Here is a 17,970-nt window from a genome sequence, read left to right as displayed (position 1 = left end):
GAGAGGCAGGTGCAGTCTAGGTACAGTCAGGTGTGCTGCTGTTACAACCATCTAAGCAGCTACAGAAACGACCCAGGTCATTTTTTATAGTGTAAAGTTGAAGGGATCTTGGCTAAGTTTCTAATCGCTGGAAGAGAGTGGGGCGGGAGTAAGACCAGATGGACAGAGCCCTTTAACATCCTTCAAATGCTCCAAGAAGGGCCTTGCTTTCAGTTTTTCCTAACCTCCAAAGTTCAGTCTTAGAATTTGGTTGCATTTTTTGTTTTATACGATCCAAGTAACCCTAAACACATTCAATGATGTTGAGTTCTGGACTTCAATGATGTTGAGTTCTGGTGTTCTGAGAACACCAGCAGTGCTCAAACCTCTGGTTAAATGCAAATGATATTTGTGTCTAAGACAACTACACATGGTGATGCCGATGCCGATAAAATTAAATAAAAAATTAAATATCCCAACAAGTGGTTTTCAGTGACAAGGTCTCAGCATGTGTGTATCTTGTTCAGTCTTCAAAAACACAGTATAATATCAAATACCTACATCTGCTAATCTACAGGCTCCCATCCCTGCTCCTGGATGATCCTTTGCCTTGCACATTTTAGTGTTTTCCCAGCTCTCAGGACCCTCAATTCAAGTCATGAAGGGCTTGTTAATGAGTTGATTAGATCAGGAGTGTTGAGAGTGGGGGAAACACTAAAATGCGTAGAGCAAGGGGCTGTCCAGAACCCGGGCTGGCCATCACTGGACTAATCAATACTTCATTGAACAATTTTTTGGCTGGCCTAAGATGTTTGCACAGCAGTGTATACGTGATATGCTTTCAGTGCATTTTCTGGAAGGCCCAGAAAAGGAAGGATGAGCAGAGCAAGTGCAAACACATTTTCTGCTCATCTAATCAAAGTGAAAAGGGGGGGTGGGGGTGGTAGGAGTGAAGGCCCTGGCTGAGGCTGAGAGCTCATCTCTAAGCCTGATGGGGCAGGGAGAGCTGTGTATGCAACTGTGCCAGTCACTTAAATCCCCCTTTCGGCATGGAGGAGAAAGGCAGCAGCAACAAAAGCTGCGGGTTCATAGTACCTACTGTGGCGCAAGGCTCCCATTAGAGTCCCAGCAAGAGAGCAAGACATCAAAGGCCAAGCGGGAGAATGGCTGTCTAAGCCAAGAGCCTGGATCAGCGGTGTCCCCATTCATAATCACCCTGTGGAAAAATACAGTAGGCCTAAAGTTGGAAACCAGGTAGCAGAGCATCAACAGGGAAGACGGCTGATACTTACAAAACAGGATGCTGTTGGTGTGTGTACTGCTTATATGATCGTGATCGTGCTTATATGAAAATGTTATGACGACTACTTATAAAGCATTTTGTTACCAATTCATGATACCTAATAAACATGGCAATAATGTGTAATGCATTTTTTACAAAAAATATTGCCTTATGAATGCATTATAGCATGCTATTAACGTGTTCATAGATTCTTATAGACTATAAAGACAGAATGTAGAAACACTGCATTCTAATATATCAACAATATATTACGATGTACAGTGTCATTCAATATGTCTTTATGATAAAGAGAATGATTTTCCAACATGTATTTGTAATATTTTCCACATTCATCTATTAAACATAACCAAACCAGTTACTTAATAGAAGAAAAACTTAAAGCCCACATCATGGATTATCAAATTTGATGAAATATGTTTGATGTTAAAGTTTGAAAACAGTCCATATATGAGACCTAAGCTACAAAAAAACAGCCTGTTTTGAATTCATTGCTTTAGTGATGCCACAAAAAAATCAAAGTATTTACACATATCTGCCCTTTCAGCCAACAGCATCCACTCAGACCAGCACAAGACACACTAACACACCACCACCACCACATTAGTGTTACTGCAGTGCTGAGAATGATTTGACACCACCACCCAAATAGTATCTGCTCTGTGAGGGTCCATGGGGTCCTGACCACTGATGAACAGGGTAAAAGGGGGCTAACAAAGTATGCAGAGAAACAGATGGACTACAGTCTGTAATTGTAGAACTACAAAGTGCACCTATATAGTAAGTTGATAAAATGTCTGATAAATGTCTGATAGTGAGCTGATAAAATGGACAGTGAGCGGAGAAACAAGGAGGTGGTCATAATGTCATACCTGATCGGTGTATATATCAGTCTTAAAGGCCCCAGTAACAAAAACAGCATATTTAATTCTAAGAGATAAAGAATGGTTAGAAAATTGTTATATAATGATGAATTATGACTGGACCTATAATCACACTTCCACATCTATTTTCTCTCTACAGATATCCAGGTAATGTTGTATATTAAAATTAATGCACCATTTAGAACTTTAGCCAGGCCTAAATGTGCTCTTGATGCCAGTGGTTAATAATATGTGACTGACAGGGTGTGTTTATAAGCGTTTGTGTGGTGAGGCTTTTAGATCTGTTAATGATCATAACAGTGGCAGCATGTCAGCTTTTCAGGCTCAGGGGAAAAGGAACACCAGGAGACCTGAGTGTGTGTGTGTGTGGTGGGTGGGGGAGGCTGAATTTAAAGCTTGGTTTCCCCAAAAAAGAGCCCAAAAATGGGCTAAATGCAGCACTCTGCAGCTTTCTGGAGAGAAGGCCAATGCTCCTACAGCATCGCCATGAACCTGCCAAGGAAAGATCAGAGAGAAACCTGCTGTGCCGTCATCACACAACACACTCTTGCACACAATGGAAAATATGCTTCAGATTAAAGCAGGGCAAATTAGAGAGGGAGTAAGGGGAAAAAAGTAGAGAGGTCAGAGATGAAGCCAATCAAAAGCAAAAAGCAACATGAAAGTGTATCCAGATTGCTGTTGGACACATCAAACACTTTGTGGTATTTTCTAGATATTTGGTCACTAAGCTTTATGATATAAGCCATAAGCTCTGTGATCATAGGTGTGTATATTGAATATTTAACAACACGGCCAATCAGATTTTAGGACAAGAACTATCTGTTTTATAATGTAAAGTAACTCTTTCATAAAGCCGTAGAACTTACAAGGCACTAGGACACTGAGCTGATCGTAAAGGTTAGGTGAAATGAGTAAGAGGAGATCACTGCAATGTAATTCAGTCGGTGTGAACTGTGTGACCGGTCGTTATATGTACAGAGCTGGAAGAGTCAAAACTACTGATGAAAGTTACTAAGAAAAGGAAATAGATGTACAACCAACTTCTAAGACTGAACTTTGGAATCCTGGAAAAATATCCCTGCAGATTTCTTTAAAAAGATGAAAACAAGTCATCTGAAAGGAGTGGAAGCTGTAATAAAGGCCAAAGGTGGACTCACTAAACACTGAAAAAAGTTTCTGTGTAATTTTCTGTTAAACATGTTCTCTGATTTTTTTAATGACACTGAAAATGAGCAATTTTGAGCTTAATCATATGAAAGGGTGCTTCCCAACTTCTCTACAGCACTGCACAATGTAATAACAAGTGATAAAGGTTAATTAAAAAGTTACATATGTAATTAGCAATGTAAAGCTTTATTGTTTTTTTCATTACCATGCTGAATGTGCATATATGCACTGATAAGATGCTTTGTGCTCATGTTGTGTGTTCTGCCTGAATGAACTGTAGTGCGCTGTGTATAAACTGCATTGTTTTATGCTGGGTGAATGGACTGTGTGTAGGGGGTAAACACTTTAGTGTATGAGCAGTAGTGAATGCGGGCCTCCACAGGATGGGTGCTCTCTGCCCCTCCTCCTCCTCCCAGACTGTCCTGCCTCTCAAGAGACAAAAAACACACTAACATCAAAGTCTCGCTGTCATCCCACAAGAATTTCTAAGTGCCCCCATCCCTCCTCGAGAACACCAACCAGCCTGGAATTTTAAGTGGATTTTACCATCTTTTGGAAGCTTTGAGAATGGGGTTTGGAGGAGAACGGATGGCTCATTGTGACCCTTTAAACAAACTGGGACCACACTCAGACTCATCACAGAGCTTTCACAAATGCGCACACACTCACTCACACTCATTCTCTCCCTCTTTCCCTCCATTTTGAACAGACGTGAGGTTTCTCTCATCTGGCCAAGGTAAATCCCAACACAAAAGGTTGATCTTTGGTAGAACTATGTGAATACGGCTGTGGGTGGCAGAGAAAAATTTACGAATTTCACCTCAGTAATACAGTCTAGTCATTTAATGTATCATTAGATAACTGCTATACAACTGACAGTGATCTGAAAGCAGAATTCAGGAGCAAACAGAAGCCTCCAGCCCCCAATCTGTATTTTCAACCCAAGCTTTTTGGGTCTTTGGGTGCTTATCTCATTCACTAAAGCTGTTCAGTAAAGCCATAATATCATTCATAAACCATTTTCCTCACTTTGATTTATTAAAAAGTACTTAATTACACTGTTAAAAAGATTCTTCAAGGCTTCTTTACTAAAGAAAAGGGTTCTACATAGAACCATGAACACTCAAAGAACCCTTTGCATGATAAAAGGGTTCTTTGCATTGTAAAATTGTTTTTCATATTGGTGGAAAATATGCTGTATATGGTTCTATACAGAACCTTTTTGAAAAGGATTCTATATAGCACCAAAAAGGGTTCTGCTATTGTTGCAATGTCAAGCTTGGATAACAACAGAAGAGCCCTTTTTGATGCTATATAGATCCATATGCAATACACTTTCCACCAATCTGAAGAACATTTTCATGACGCAAAGAACCCTTTAATCATGCAAAGGGTTCTTTGAGTGCTCATGGTTTTCTTTCGGATCTTTTGTGAACGTGATTTTAGGGAGAACATCTGGCTCACTGTGGCCTTTTATACAGGGCCCACACTTGCACTCATAGACATTTTTTCTCTCTAATTTGAACAGATATGTGTTTTCTCATCTGCCCTGACATACAAGGTTGCTCTTTAGTGTACGAATGTGGATACAATTATGGGTGCCAGCAGAAGTGGGTAAAGAAGCCCAAGCGCATACTGGAGTAAAAGTAATGTTACTTCTGTGAAATAATCACTCAAGTAAAAGAAAAACTATCAACTAGAAAAAAAACTTGGCTAAAACTAGAAAAATACCAGGTCAAAAGCTACTTAAGTGCTGAGTAACTTACAGAACCGCAGTGAAACCTCTTAGGACATCCAGCACCTGTCAGCATAGGAACCAATGTTTGTTTTTCTTCTCTTTTTGTTGTGCCTTTGGTCTTAAACAAAATGATGAAGATCCAAAGTCAGAGATGCAGGACAGAAAAAGTCCAGGTAGAAATCTAATAAAGTTTTGACTTAAATGTTTTTTTTGGTTTTTTTTTAAAAATGAAGTCAATGACTCCTCATTTTCACTTAATGTGACAATACATCCGTTTTCTGGCTAAATAGGTTGTGAAGAGGATCAAAAACAGATAAATTATTAGATTATTCTTACAATTTATGTTTTTAATATCAGTACATTTTGTGTTAATGTACTTTTGAGCATATCAAAATAGGTTAAATAAAAAGTTAATACAACTTTCACAATGAAGTGCCAAAAGTCATGGGATAGCAGTATGTAAATTGATTATGAATTGGTGTTACTTCAAGGCACAGCTTGGGGACGCCCACACCTGTATAACTCACTGCAAGATGACGTGAACTATCAGAGTTCAAACAAGACATGATGGTGGGTGCCAGATGGATGGGACGTTCCATTTCCGAAGTTGTGTGGGTATTTAACATTCCTCGATCCATGTGTGTACCTGGAATACATCATAGTAGGCATTACCACCCACAGTGGACAGCGCAGTGGCCGCCCACGGGTGCTTAAGGATCGTGACCGGCGGTGTCTAGCTAGAATTGTTTGTCACATCTAGGCCCCACATGCATATCCCGCAGGTCTGTGCAGCGTTCTTTAGCTTCCATGGCATACGAGACCCACCAGATAGCCTCTGTTAACACCACGACACCAGACACAGGACCTCACCTGGGCTCGTGAGGTTGCTAACTGGACTGGCAACATGTCGCGTGGTCCGATAAGTCACGGTACCAATAATTTTGGGCTGATGGTACAGTTAGTGAGTGATGCAGACGATGTGAAGGCATTGACCCCAGTTACCAACAAGGTACTGCGCAGGCTGGTAGTGGTTCTATACTGGTGTGGAGTGTATTCTCATGGGTTGGGTCCACTGGCCCATCTAAACATGTCATTGACCAGTGACCGTTACATTTCACTGCTTGGTGACCATTTGCAGCCCTTCATGGACCTCATGTACCCCCACCATGATTGGATACTCCAGCAGGATAATGCACTGTGCTATCAGGCCCAAGTTGTCTACAATTGGTTTGAGGAGCATTCTGGAGAGTTCTGACAAATGGTGTGGCCTGCATGTACATGAGCCCAATTGAGCATTTATGGGATGTGGTGGAGAGGTCCATTCGCACCCGAGACCCTGCACCTACAAATACCACATAGCTGTGGGTGGCTATTCAGACAGCATGGATCAACATCCCTCCAGACGTCTTCCGTCCACTTGTGGAATTGATGCCACATCAAGTTGCTGCACTTCACGGGGCTAGAGGGGGCCCTACATACACTAATTCATGTCCTATGACTTTTGGCACTTCAGTGTAGTTAGTAATATTGGAGATAGAACTTCAGTGGGTGTCTAAACAATACATAGAAAAAAGTGGCAAAAAGTGTTCTTTGATTCATAATAACAGTGGAACCACTTTTTGGTGCAATATAGAGCCATTTTAAAGGGGTCCTTTAAAGAACCATGTAGAACAGTTCTTTCCATCATAGAGAAGATCCATTCGACCATGCAAAGACAAGCATTCAAATGGTTCCTTGAGTGTTTATGGTTCGATAAGGAACCCCTGCTGTTCTTAAGAGTGTCCTTTTTCAATTAATGTCTTTATGCCTTATTAAGTCTTATTATGGTCAAGGCTTAATTATCTCATTCCCACGCCTTATTAAGACGTGGCCACGACTTAACTGGCTCATTCCCACACCTTACTAATTCGTGGCATTATTTTTATTTATACGGGATGTGACCAGCAGGGCTCTGTAAAGGCGTGGGAATGAGATCATGCTTTCTTTAGCTGTGGTCAAGACTTAATTATCTCATTCCCACACCTTAGTAAGCGATGGCCATGCATTAGGATCTTGTTCCCACGCCTTACTAAGTCGTTGCCACGCATTACGATCTCGTTCCTAGACGTCAGTACAGCGTGGACACGCATTATTTTTATTTATGAGGGATGTCACGAGCAGGGCTCTGTCATTTTAAAAAAGGTTCTATATATATCGTCTTTACTAAAGAACCCGTGAAGATCTTTTTTAAATGTGTAGTCCTAACAATGGTTCCTTACATGACTGCCGTACGACTCTCTCTCTCTCTCTCTCTCTCTCTCTCTCTCTCATAATTCCTCTCCACACCTTTCACCACACATTACTTATCGCCTGTGCCAATCGCTCCCCCTGGTGTCCAAAACACAATAGCACACACGTCACTGAAAGCTTTTTCTTTCGCATCGCCAGAAACACAAATGGCTGACCAGGAAGAGCTGCAGCCACTCAAATCCCTGCATTCACACCACCAAACTTTCATCGACTTCGTCAACAGATCCAGCGGCCAGGCGAGGGCATGGTGGCTGGACTTCTCAGGAGCCCCGGTCTCTTACGGCGACATAACACCCGGCCATACCCTCAAAATGAACACATTTCTCAGTGAGTGGAGCGAGAAGCAGAAAGCCAGAACCACTGGGTTACTTCTACACAGTTACGGGCTGCGAAATGCAAATGAAGCGATGTCTCATTAGCTTGTTATTCGGACAAACTAGGCTAAAGCTAATTTGTGTTTTTGTTCTCCCTCCTAGCACATCCGTGGATTTTTAGAGCGTCAGACGGATCAAGACTGCTCGCAAACTTCCGTGAGGTTTATTTCCCCACCCCTGCTGAGTATGGAGATGATGGCTACCCGCTGTTTCACACCGTAGTTGTCACCACTCCAGGTACTCAGCACTTCATCCCGGATGACTTTGCTATGCTCTGTGATTTAAGATTTAAAGGGGAATTTCACTCATTTTTCAAAATGTCTGCATAATTAAATCGCCAAGTGAGAATTGTTCACAATGGTGGTGATAGGAACCAGACGTCTGAAGCTTTTAATGCATCTCACAAAGGTGTTACATGATATGGTTACAAATATGCTGCCTGATGTCTAAGATATTGTTATACGATAGTTTTGGGATAAAGTTTTGGCCTAAAGCATGTTTAAAATGTATTTTATAATGGACAGGTGCATGCAGGTACATACTTTTGTCCAGATTTACCTCTATTTTACCATTATCAACATTACATATAAAAACACAGATGACAAGGTTTTACTGGTCATTTTGGATAGTAAATAAAATGGCTATATTTGTGTTGTAGACATCACCACCTGTTTCTCTAGAATGAGGCAATTCACATCAAACTACATTAAACTCAACAATTCTCACACACACAACATTTTTTAAGCTGCTTATCCTTCTGGGTTGCGGGGGGAGCTGGAACCTATCCCAGCCCTTCTTTTGTATATTTAAAAAACAATTGTGCAACTACGCTTCAATGTTTTTCCCCTACTGTATTTTTGTTCTTGCCACAGTTTACACTTTACAGGAATGCTGTTTGAAACTGATCCAAAAATTGGTGAGAAAAAAAGACGTTGACAAACTGGAGATTCCCGAGTTTCTAAGGAAAGACATCCGCCTCTCTCCAGATTTGCTGCGAGAAATTCAGATGCTGACAAGAAGAGCTGATTCTGGTTCTTATTAGTGCAGTGAAACCTGAAGACAAAGCAAAGCTCTCCTTGGGTTTATAAAATACTTTTTCTTTACAGTCGACATAATTATTATTATAATTATTCAGTCAGAAATTACCTCCAGAGCATTTGTATCCTTGTACACTGTATGTCTAAAAGTTTGTAGACACTTTCTTATCCAGGTTTCTTCTGAAATAAAGAGTGTAAATAAGAGGTCTGTCCCCACTTTGCTGCAGTAACAGCCTCTACTCTTTGGAGAAGGCTTTATACTAGATGTGAGGACTTGATCAAGCATTAGTGAGGTCAGCTACTGATGTTGGCTGATTAGTTCTGGATCACAAACACCACTACATGTCATTCCAAAGGTATGGGATGGAGCTCCACCACTGCACAGAAACACAGTCTCACTGCTCCACACTCCAATGCTAGGAGGCTTTATACCCCTCTAGCTGATGCTTGGCATTAGGCATCGCAAGCTTAGGCTCATGTGAGGCTCTGCACTTGAATTCACTCATTAGAAGGAGTGTCTACAGCTGTTTGGACATACACTGTATGTTTCTGGTTCACTACAACAAGCTGCTTACTGTAGACTGTTAGAATGGCTGGCACAGAATTACTACACACACATCATTTTAATCTGCATTTATTACTCCCAGTTGATTATAACACAGTAAGTAATTTCTCTTTTGAACAGTGACATTTTCCCCACTGAGATGCATTTCCCCATTACAATAAATATTGCACTTGCGGTCCTAGAAATAAATTAAAATCAAAGCACACAGAGGTCCCTTTCAAGGATATTCAAAACATAATATTAAAAACCTGATATACACATGAAGTGGCACTGCACAACTACTTTCAATGTTATTTTTCAGCATTCTGTTCTATGTAACTGACAGGTTTGCTAAACAGCCCAGGCATGAGGGAGCAGGGGACGGGGTTGTGATGACTGTAATTAAACACAGCAATAACTTGGAAAGCGTTTTCATTATAGTTTACAATGCAAATTGAATTGTTGTAAAGAATGCCAATGTAGGTTTACTGCTACACAAGTCATTAAACGTTATGAGACACTTGTAATGAAATATGCAAATTCCACATGTTTTGGTAACACTGTAGCTTTCCTGAACACAGTTTTCTTTCTTAAAATAGACTAATTAGTGCCTTTTTTTTTTTTTACTTCTATTACGATTTTCATTTATAATGGACATGAATGTGCACTGTCCCACTGATAAACAAAGTCCGCCTCTTAATCAGTCAAGAGTGTTCCCAAATTACCAACACTAAAACAATAATGATAGCTACTGAACACAACTTATTATAAACACCTCCACATGATAAAGACCTGAAAACAGAAGCAAGGAAATATTTTTGAGTTGTCATATACAATCATAACTGATGTGCTGCACTGAGATCTGTATATTCATCTTATCATGCTTTGAGGTGAGATCAAAGTATTAGTACATTATAGTTATAACTACGCAGAAAAATCCATTTCTATTCATACTGTTGCACTTGAAGGTAATACATTTATACGCGCAAGAACAGTGACTCTTGGCTTTAAGATTAAAGACTACATATAGCAGGGGTGGAGAACTCCAGTCCTGAAGGGCCAGATTCCTTCACAGTTTAGAGAATTTCCTGCTCAAACACACCTGATTCAACTCAACAGTTAATTGCCAATGTTGGAATGTTACAGCAGGAAAATGTTAGAGAGGTGTTGCACTATTTAAAATACTCAGTGATAATAGCCATCATGATTTATTTCCTTCGTAAAACAATTGTATGCATGTGTAGCATATGAACAAAACCTCTCCAGATGGCTGGATTCAGAAACAATGGAATCGGTTGCTAGTTCACAAATGGCTGATGCATGTCTAATTTTAGTAACAACATGGCAATACTCTGAAATCACCTGTGGATCTACAGAAGTTTAGCTCAAGCAGAAGGACATGCAGACTCTTAATTCTTCTTCATGGACTCGAGGATGCGCAGGATGTGAAGGAAAAGGTTGATGATGTCCAGGTAGAGGTTGATGGAGGCCAGCACATGCTCCTCAGGCGACAATTTGTGCATTAGCACATGCGTGTCATAGATGATGAAGCCACAGAACAGCAGTGCACCAGCACTGGCAAACACCAGCTCCGCTGTGTCATTGTTGAAGAACAGCTATTCACAGTAGGAGAATTCAGTCATAAGCAATATATAAGTATAGAATGTTCTGTAATGTAATGCTCAATAACAACAATAGTACTGTGCATTATTATATCCATTACCAGGTTTTGTTATTACATAACTGTAAGGTTGAGTCGAACGGGGCTACTACTACCGAGAAAAATCTGGGTTCTGTGAATTATAGAAGGTAATTTGCTTCTGAATTACTACCTGGCATACTACAGACATTGCAATTTTTTTTAGATAATCACAAAATTTACAGCATCGCTCCTCGTAAAACTAATCTAGCTTCAGTAGGGTGATAGTCCATTTAGACAAGCCTGTATTATACTAAGAAAGATGTCTAGCTTTTCATTGTAAGCAGGACTGTGTTTTCTCAGTAAATGGTGCCCAAATGCACTTTGAGAAAACTATGGCTGGTTAGACACTTGAGATCACCCAGTTTGAGGTAATCTGTTTTAGACAGGGGAACCACTGAATCTGCACTCACCCTCAAAAAGCTTGCAATGATCAGGATCCACAGGGCAGCAAACAGCCTAGAAAATGACAGGGATTGTTAGTATGAGTGTCTGACAGCGGGGGGAGAAACAGTAAAAACTGTCAGACGTAAAGACAGAATTACCCAGCTCCAAGTTTGCTAAAGTCCCGCTTGGACTGGAAGGTGTAAGTAGTCAAACCAGCAAATACAGCAGATGTGAGGATGCAAGCCTGGAGCACCACTGAGTACTCATAAAAAGTCACTGAAAAAGAAGAGAAATGGAGTTAAATGTGACATGATGGGGAACGTGTAAAATCTCAAGCTTTCAATCTGACCTAAACTCATCACCATCATACAATGAGTGTGTCTGTTGCTTATACAATATATTGTTATGTTACTGAACCACAAGAGTGGAGTGATTGAATTCAATAGGTTTGTCACCCATAGTGTAACAGGAAGCTGAATACTATTTGTTTATAAGACGCACACTCACTGCACTGTGTGCTTGTTCAACAAGTGTCTAAAGACTGTATCTTTAAAACAAGAGACTGTATTCAGTGTTAAAAAGCAGGCCTCACTTACCAGCTGTGGCCACAGACACAGCCTCCAACAGAGTCTGCAACCACAAAGTAACAGTTTAAAATGACAGTGGTGGTATGGACACTACTTGAAAATTGATAAATTAATATCTGGTCTGAGGAATAATAATGGCATTCAAACCAACAAAAGTGCATACTTACAAATCCAAAAAGTAAATAGAGATTGACAGGGTGCTGGTGGCGGTAGACAGCTAAGGCTAAGAGTAAAACGAGGGATCCAATCGCTGACACCAATACCACAGAAGGACTGTGGAAACAAGGGATAAGAGACTACATAGGACATCAATCCATAAACATTCTGCTCAGTCTTTGCAATGCTTGGTAGTTACAGAGGAATTCCACTGATTTTTCAAGATTTCTTAATAATTAAATCATTAAGATATAAACAAAGCCATTCACAGTGGTTTGACCTGAAATGCACCATTCTAGGAAAAAAAAACTACAGAATCGGAACTGTTCACAGCAGACGTGATGAGAACAAGACGTCCAAAGCATTTAATGCCTCCAACCAGCTACAATCCAAGAAGCTATTAAATGAAATAGTTACAAATATGTTGCCTGATGCCTGAGACAGTGTTTCAGATTGTTTTGAAATTTTGAGAGAAGTCTGCAAAGAAAACTTTTAGCTTTACCACCGTTTTACCATAATTAGCATTACAAATCATATCTCAGAGGACACATTTAGGTTCACTGGTTATTTTGGACAGCAAATAAAACAGCTATATTTGCATTATATACATTGTGATCCCTGGTTCTTGTCACCACCACTGTAAAGACAATCTGAATCAATAAGTTACTCTGCAATGTACCATTTGACATCAAACCACTTTGAATGAATATGTACAGTGATTGAATTATCCATGAATCTTGGAAAATTGCGTGGAATTCCCCTTAAAGGTCTCTGCCATAGTACTCATGACTGTACTGCCAAATGCCGCTGATGTGCTTTTACCTTGAATGAACAAAGTTTTTGATGGGCTCACAGAACATGAAGAGGGCAGACACAGCTGTGGTTACGATGATCTGCAGTGACAGGATGGTGTACACTTTCCGTAGGAAATCTTCAGAGGAATGAAAGAAAACATCAGTAGGTCAATTCACAAACGGCTAAAAAGAAATGTCCTCGTATACGTACAGGTGTGGTTATCATACTGGCTGATGACACCATGTTTAAAGTTCCCTATCCATTTTAACACGTAGCCAAAGAAGTACTACGACACGTTCATGCTAATACACACTGAAATAACGTCAGTTAAGTTACTCACTCACAGTCGTAAAGATCTTAAATAAAAGTGCACTGCCCTGCTTTAGATAAGTTGGCAGGACAGATGTAAATAAAGTTAGCCCGCTAATGAGCTAAAAACAACCCAGTCGCTAACGTTAGCTTGCTAACGCTAAGTTAGCTAAGCTTTCTAGAGCTCTAGCTTAGCTAAACAAATATTCACCCACCCATACGGATTTGTACGCTTGCCGTTGCAACGTTGGTGCCATAATTAAAATCGTCCTCAATCGAAGAGCGAGGATATTTTTCTGGGTTCATGTTGGCTAAACGGTGGAGCTAACTTAGCCGAGAGCTAACGATTACTGCCTCCGTCAGCTTTCGGTTTCTTTCCAGGGTTGTAAGCTGGTGTCTGAATACAGATTAAAGCTTACTACTGCCACCTACTGCTGAACAGAGGATATTATGAGAGAGAGAGAGAGAGAGAGAGAAGAGAGAGAGAGAGAGAGAGAGAGAGAGAGAGAGAGTGTATATCGGTAGATACAGCAAATCTGTACACCTAAGGATTTACATATTTACACATACAATACACATATTTATCTATAAATATGTTTACATTTACATTTATATTTACATTTCCTGCTCAATTCTCTTAGCTGTACATACTATATATACCTCAGTACTCCAGCAATAGATTGTAACTTGATGTCCTATTTACTGTTTATATATAGTACCTCTTGTTCTGTATTTATTGGATTGGATTTATTGGAAATTCCTTGTACGCCTGGCACCTGGTAAAGTAATATTCCGATTCTGATTCTACACATTGGTAAGCATGGATTATTTAATTCTACACTCTTTTATGTCTTCCAGAATAACACTGAGATGAATAAAATATTTTTGCATTGCTGACTGGACCAAAATATACATTTAAAAATGTTTCCTGGGTGGAACAGCAAAAATATCAGTATTTTAGAAATAATATCAATATATTAGTTCAAAAATATGAATGAAAGTGCTTTAAGGGTTTTAGCAACCATTGACCAAATATCTAAGAAATTAAAGGGGCATTCCGGCCTAAAACATATCATTTTAACATGTAACTTGTAATGCTGTGTAATATTCCGTAACACATCACTGCACCTTTCAGCCTTAACAGTTTGACAGATTTCAAGAGTTTGTATCCTTTTGATGTTTTCATCCTTCAGTCATCTCTCACTACAGTACTCAGCATGCATTATGCAGCTATGTGTTACAAGCACTGGAACTCCCCTGCCATGGTAAAGAAATGCACTGATGTAGAGGCTTATAAATGCAGATGTGATATTCCTAGCAGTTTTGTTAGCCATCTGGCTTTGTTGGCCAGCTAGCAGAAAAAAATCTAAAATATTTCATACAGCCCACCCTGTATCTGCCTCAGTGTGCTTGTATATTTTGAAAAGCCCCTCCCACCTTCAAGATGCATCATCAGAAGGGGGTTTTCCTAATCTTTAAACTGGAAAATGTCCCTCGAGACTATTGTGGTGCTGCTGTAGCAGGCGACTAGGCACATACAGCGGCTGTAGTAATGGTCACATTTTTAATTTTAGACAGTGTTTCCCTTTAACATTAACTGAGAGAAAATGGCCAGCGCCTCTGGCTGACTGATAACAGCAGACCGTATTTTCACACTGCAAAAGGAGGTTATGGAAGAGATCATGGTGTCTTTCTCTTTCGTCTCTCCAAGTGAAGTTTATCTGTTCAGGCTAAAATGTACCCCGACTGCATTTTCCACATGTAATCTTAATAGACTGTCATCATGTGGGTTTGTCCAGAACCGTCTCTACAGAGGTCTATTATCGTTTGCTTGCTCTGCAGGAATTTCCCAGTGGTGACTGAGCAAGCCCCAGTCCGCAGGCTTTTGCTGAACAATCAACTCCTGAACTCCTGACTGTGTAGCAGTTGATTGGACATTTTTTTTTTCTGACACTGTGTTTAATATTTTTGCCTCCTTAGAGACAAAACACACACCGTTCTAATCCCTGCCTGCAGTCAAATAGCCTCAGTAGTTTAATACTGTATACTCCGTCGTCCACCCCGGCTCTCCACTCCTCTCTCTTTGCCCTGGCCTTTCTCTTTTATAGGCTAAAGGTCTATCTTTCTTCCAAGCATGATCCACAAACAACCTAACCTACCTCTTAAAGGGGAGTTCCACCAACTTTTAAAATTTTCTAAATAATTACATGGTTAAGGCATAACATTCTAACATTCAGGCTGGCTTGATGTGAGATGCCCTGTTCTAAAGAAACTTACTGAATCAGAATTGTTCACAGTGGTGGTGATAGGAACCAGACATCCAAAGAGTTGCCTCTAAAAGCTCCCTCACATAATGTTATTATATTACGATATTGCCTGATACATTGTTTAGCCATGGTTTTGAGATAAAACACATTTTTAAAGCCTATTCATGAAGGAAATGTAAATGCAGGGTGTTGTAAGGCAAAGTAGTCCTTAAAGAAAACATGTTAACTGATTAATCACTAAGCTTACTTCACCATCATCAATCCTAATTACATACAAAAACTCAGAAGTCGCATATATGTTCAGTGGTTGTTTTAGATGATAAATAAAACTGTTATTTTTGTGTTGTAAAATAAAAAAGCGGGTCAGGGATCTCAAACATCAGGACATTTTAACGTAAGGATGGCAGGACCAACTAGGAGAACGTTCAAACTCAAAGCGTCGTGCGCTTTTTGGCTACAGTTTTCGATTTGAACAGCATGAAACGGTTGAAACGGTATGCAACGGGCTTTGAGGTGCGTTTTCTCTGGTATGATGGGTGTGTTACCCAATCAGCAGTAATGTGCATTTAAACCCCCTGTTAGCAAAAGGATAGTGGACCACTGTCGGCCCACTGAGGGCAGAGCTGGTGGGCCACTGGCGTTTTGCTCAGCGTTTTCCGGGCGGCCCACCGGTGGTTACGCAGAGTCATAGGCAAAATGCCACTTATCATGGCTCATTTTCCACTTACAGTCCAGTTTACTTATTTTTCCTTCCTTCCTTCTTTAGTTATTTTTTGTAAATTTGTTTAGTAAATAATTTTAATCTTGCCCAGTGTCAGCAACAACATTCTCTATAAAATCACTTTATATCAGGCCTAGTCATGATTTTTTTTCGCAGTTGTTTGTAATGTTTATGTAAGTTTATTTTCCAAAATAAAAGGCTCTGTGCATTGAAAATCTGTTTGAGGAGATTAACAACTAACAAAGAGCTTGTTTGCAGGACAGTAATCTGGGTGGTAAACAGTCAGTGGGGTGCCGACCTTATTAAGCTAGTGGACCGCTCGCTATCTGGGCCCCGCCGTATTAAAAAGGCAGTGCACACAACGGTTCTAATGAGGTCCTCTACAAATGCGGCCGCTGCAGCTTGAAGACGTTAGAACACGTTTGCCGTATTTTATACAGAAGTTTATATATATATATATATATATATATATATATATATATATATATATATATATATATATATATAATAAGCTAGAAGGACACCAAGAACGGCCTTCTCAGTTGCCATAGCAGCAACACTTGCGTAAGAGTTAACGTTTGACAGCGTCCTGTTTATTTATGTTTACTTAAACAGAAACGGTGCTGTTGTTGAGACGCTCAGAGGTTTGCGCATGCGCAGTGTACACACGACTAAACCTGAATAAAAAAGTTGACGCTGACCGGTGTAGCGCTGCGGCTAAACATGCTGGACAGGACACCATTATCATGTTTACAGAATTTAGCCAGCTGAACTGGAACCAAAAAGACCACTCGATTAACTTCTTCTGGTACTGTTCACATTCTGAATGGTGCGCTTTTATAAACATTAAGCAAACTGCCTCATTTGAGCTAATGCTAGAGCTAACCGCTCAACATTAGGTGAGGGACTGTCGTCGTCTTCCTCAAGACGTTAACGGTTTTCTGTTCAGTGGATGATGCGGCAACACGGCTTGTCGAGGAGATAAGAGAAGAGAAGATACTTCTCTGAACAAGAATGCACTGAGCTACGTATCTGACTTTCATATCTCAATCTTCATATCTCTTCAACATTAATGAAGTGGAGCTGCTCAGTCAGCTACGGTAAAGGAACAGGATAGATGCTGACTGTACAAGGACTACATTTCCCATGAGTCTGTACAATGGGACGTGATGTGACAGAAAATATGGATTTAAACCCCTCTAAGCCATAATTGATTAAAACCTCTATCTATCTATCTATCGAAAAACTGACAAGCAAAACCAATTACAACACTATGCTGAGAGCATATGCCCCAGTATTGTCAAAATTGCATTGGCCAGAATATTTTAAGTACCTATCACAGTTCTTGCCTTGTCACCCGTAATTGCACCTACTGAAAGGGCGCGTCTAATTGACCACCAGGGGGAGGACTCCTCCTAAAAACTGCAGGTAGAGCTCAAGAGCAGGAGAATATGCTTAGTTTTTATTGCTTTGACACAACACCTGAACCCAAAAAAAAGATATCGTCCCTAAAGGCAAAGCTGGAGAGCCAAGAAAGGCATGAGAGCACTTAGAACTGGAACTTCGGCACATTGAAGTCAGGGGCTCAAAATTCAAGTAGTAGATATCATTCTGTTTCCTATGTTTCACACCATGATTGTGAAACTACACAGACACATCTCTTCAGAATGATTTGTCCACTCTGTATATCTTTTTATTGTTTCTCTTTTTGTTGGCCATACAAAGGTTTACAGC

The 17,970-nt window shown here is 40.2% G+C and overlaps 2 protein-coding genes across 2 annotated transcripts; one reads left to right on the top strand and one right to left on the bottom strand.

Moving 5' to 3' along the window:
- The first annotated feature begins 7,483 nt into the window (after positions 1–7,483).
- Positions 7,484–8,830, top strand: vhll (von Hippel-Lindau tumor suppressor like). The gene is made up of 3 exons (XM_036577557.1): positions 7,484–7,687; positions 7,837–7,971; positions 8,607–8,830. Exons 1-3 carry the CDS (start codon positions 7,507–7,509, stop codon positions 8,774–8,776), a joined length of 486 nt encoding a protein of 161 aa, XP_036433450.1. The 5' UTR covers positions 7,484–7,506; the 3' UTR covers positions 8,777–8,830.
- A 559-nt stretch (positions 8,831–9,389) lies between these two features.
- On the bottom strand, positions 9,390–13,656 carry tmbim4 (transmembrane BAX inhibitor motif containing 4). The gene is made up of 7 exons (XM_036577556.1): positions 13,464–13,656; positions 12,967–13,075; positions 12,156–12,261; positions 11,998–12,031; positions 11,560–11,677; positions 11,428–11,473; positions 9,390–10,931 (listed from the first exon to the last, which is right to left on the bottom strand). The coding sequence occupies exons 1-7, from the start codon at positions 13,552–13,554 to the stop codon at positions 10,725–10,727; spliced, it is 711 nt and encodes a 236-aa protein (XP_036433449.1). The 5' UTR covers positions 13,555–13,656; the 3' UTR covers positions 9,390–10,724.
- Between the last annotated feature and the right edge of the window lie 4,314 nt (positions 13,657–17,970).

The sequence above is a fragment of the Colossoma macropomum genome, unplaced genomic scaffold (genome assembly GCF_904425465.1).
Source record: "Colossoma macropomum unplaced genomic scaffold, Colossoma_macropomum, whole genome shotgun sequence".
NCBI lineage: Eukaryota > Metazoa > Chordata > Actinopteri > Characiformes > Serrasalmidae > Colossoma > Colossoma macropomum.
Note: the sequence above shows the minus strand (reverse complement) of the source record. Positions and strands in the feature narration are given on the sequence as shown.

Coding starts and splice junctions, on each gene's coding strand:
- vhll (XM_036577557.1), top strand. CDS start 7,507: ATGGCTGACCAGGAAGAGCTGCAGCCACTCAAATCCCTGCATTCACAC. Junction 7,688..7,836: donor CAAAATGAACACATTTCTCA/GTGAGTGGAGCG, acceptor TCTCCCTCCTAG/CACATCCGTGGATTTTTAGA. Junction 7,972..8,606: donor CGTAGTTGTCACCACTCCAG/GTACTCAGCACT, acceptor TTCTTGCCACAG/TTTACACTTTACAGGAATGC.
- tmbim4 (XM_036577556.1), bottom strand. CDS start 13,554: ATGAACCCAGAAAAATATCCTCGCTCTTCGATTGAGGACGATTTTAAT. Junction 12,032..12,155: donor TCTATTTACTTTTTGGATTT/GTAAGTATGCAC, acceptor TTGTGGTTGCAG/ACTCTGTTGGAGGCTGTGTC. Junction 10,932..11,427: donor TCATTGCAAGCTTTTTGAGG/GTGAGTGCAGAT, acceptor TACTGTGAATAG/CTGTTCTTCAACAATGACAC.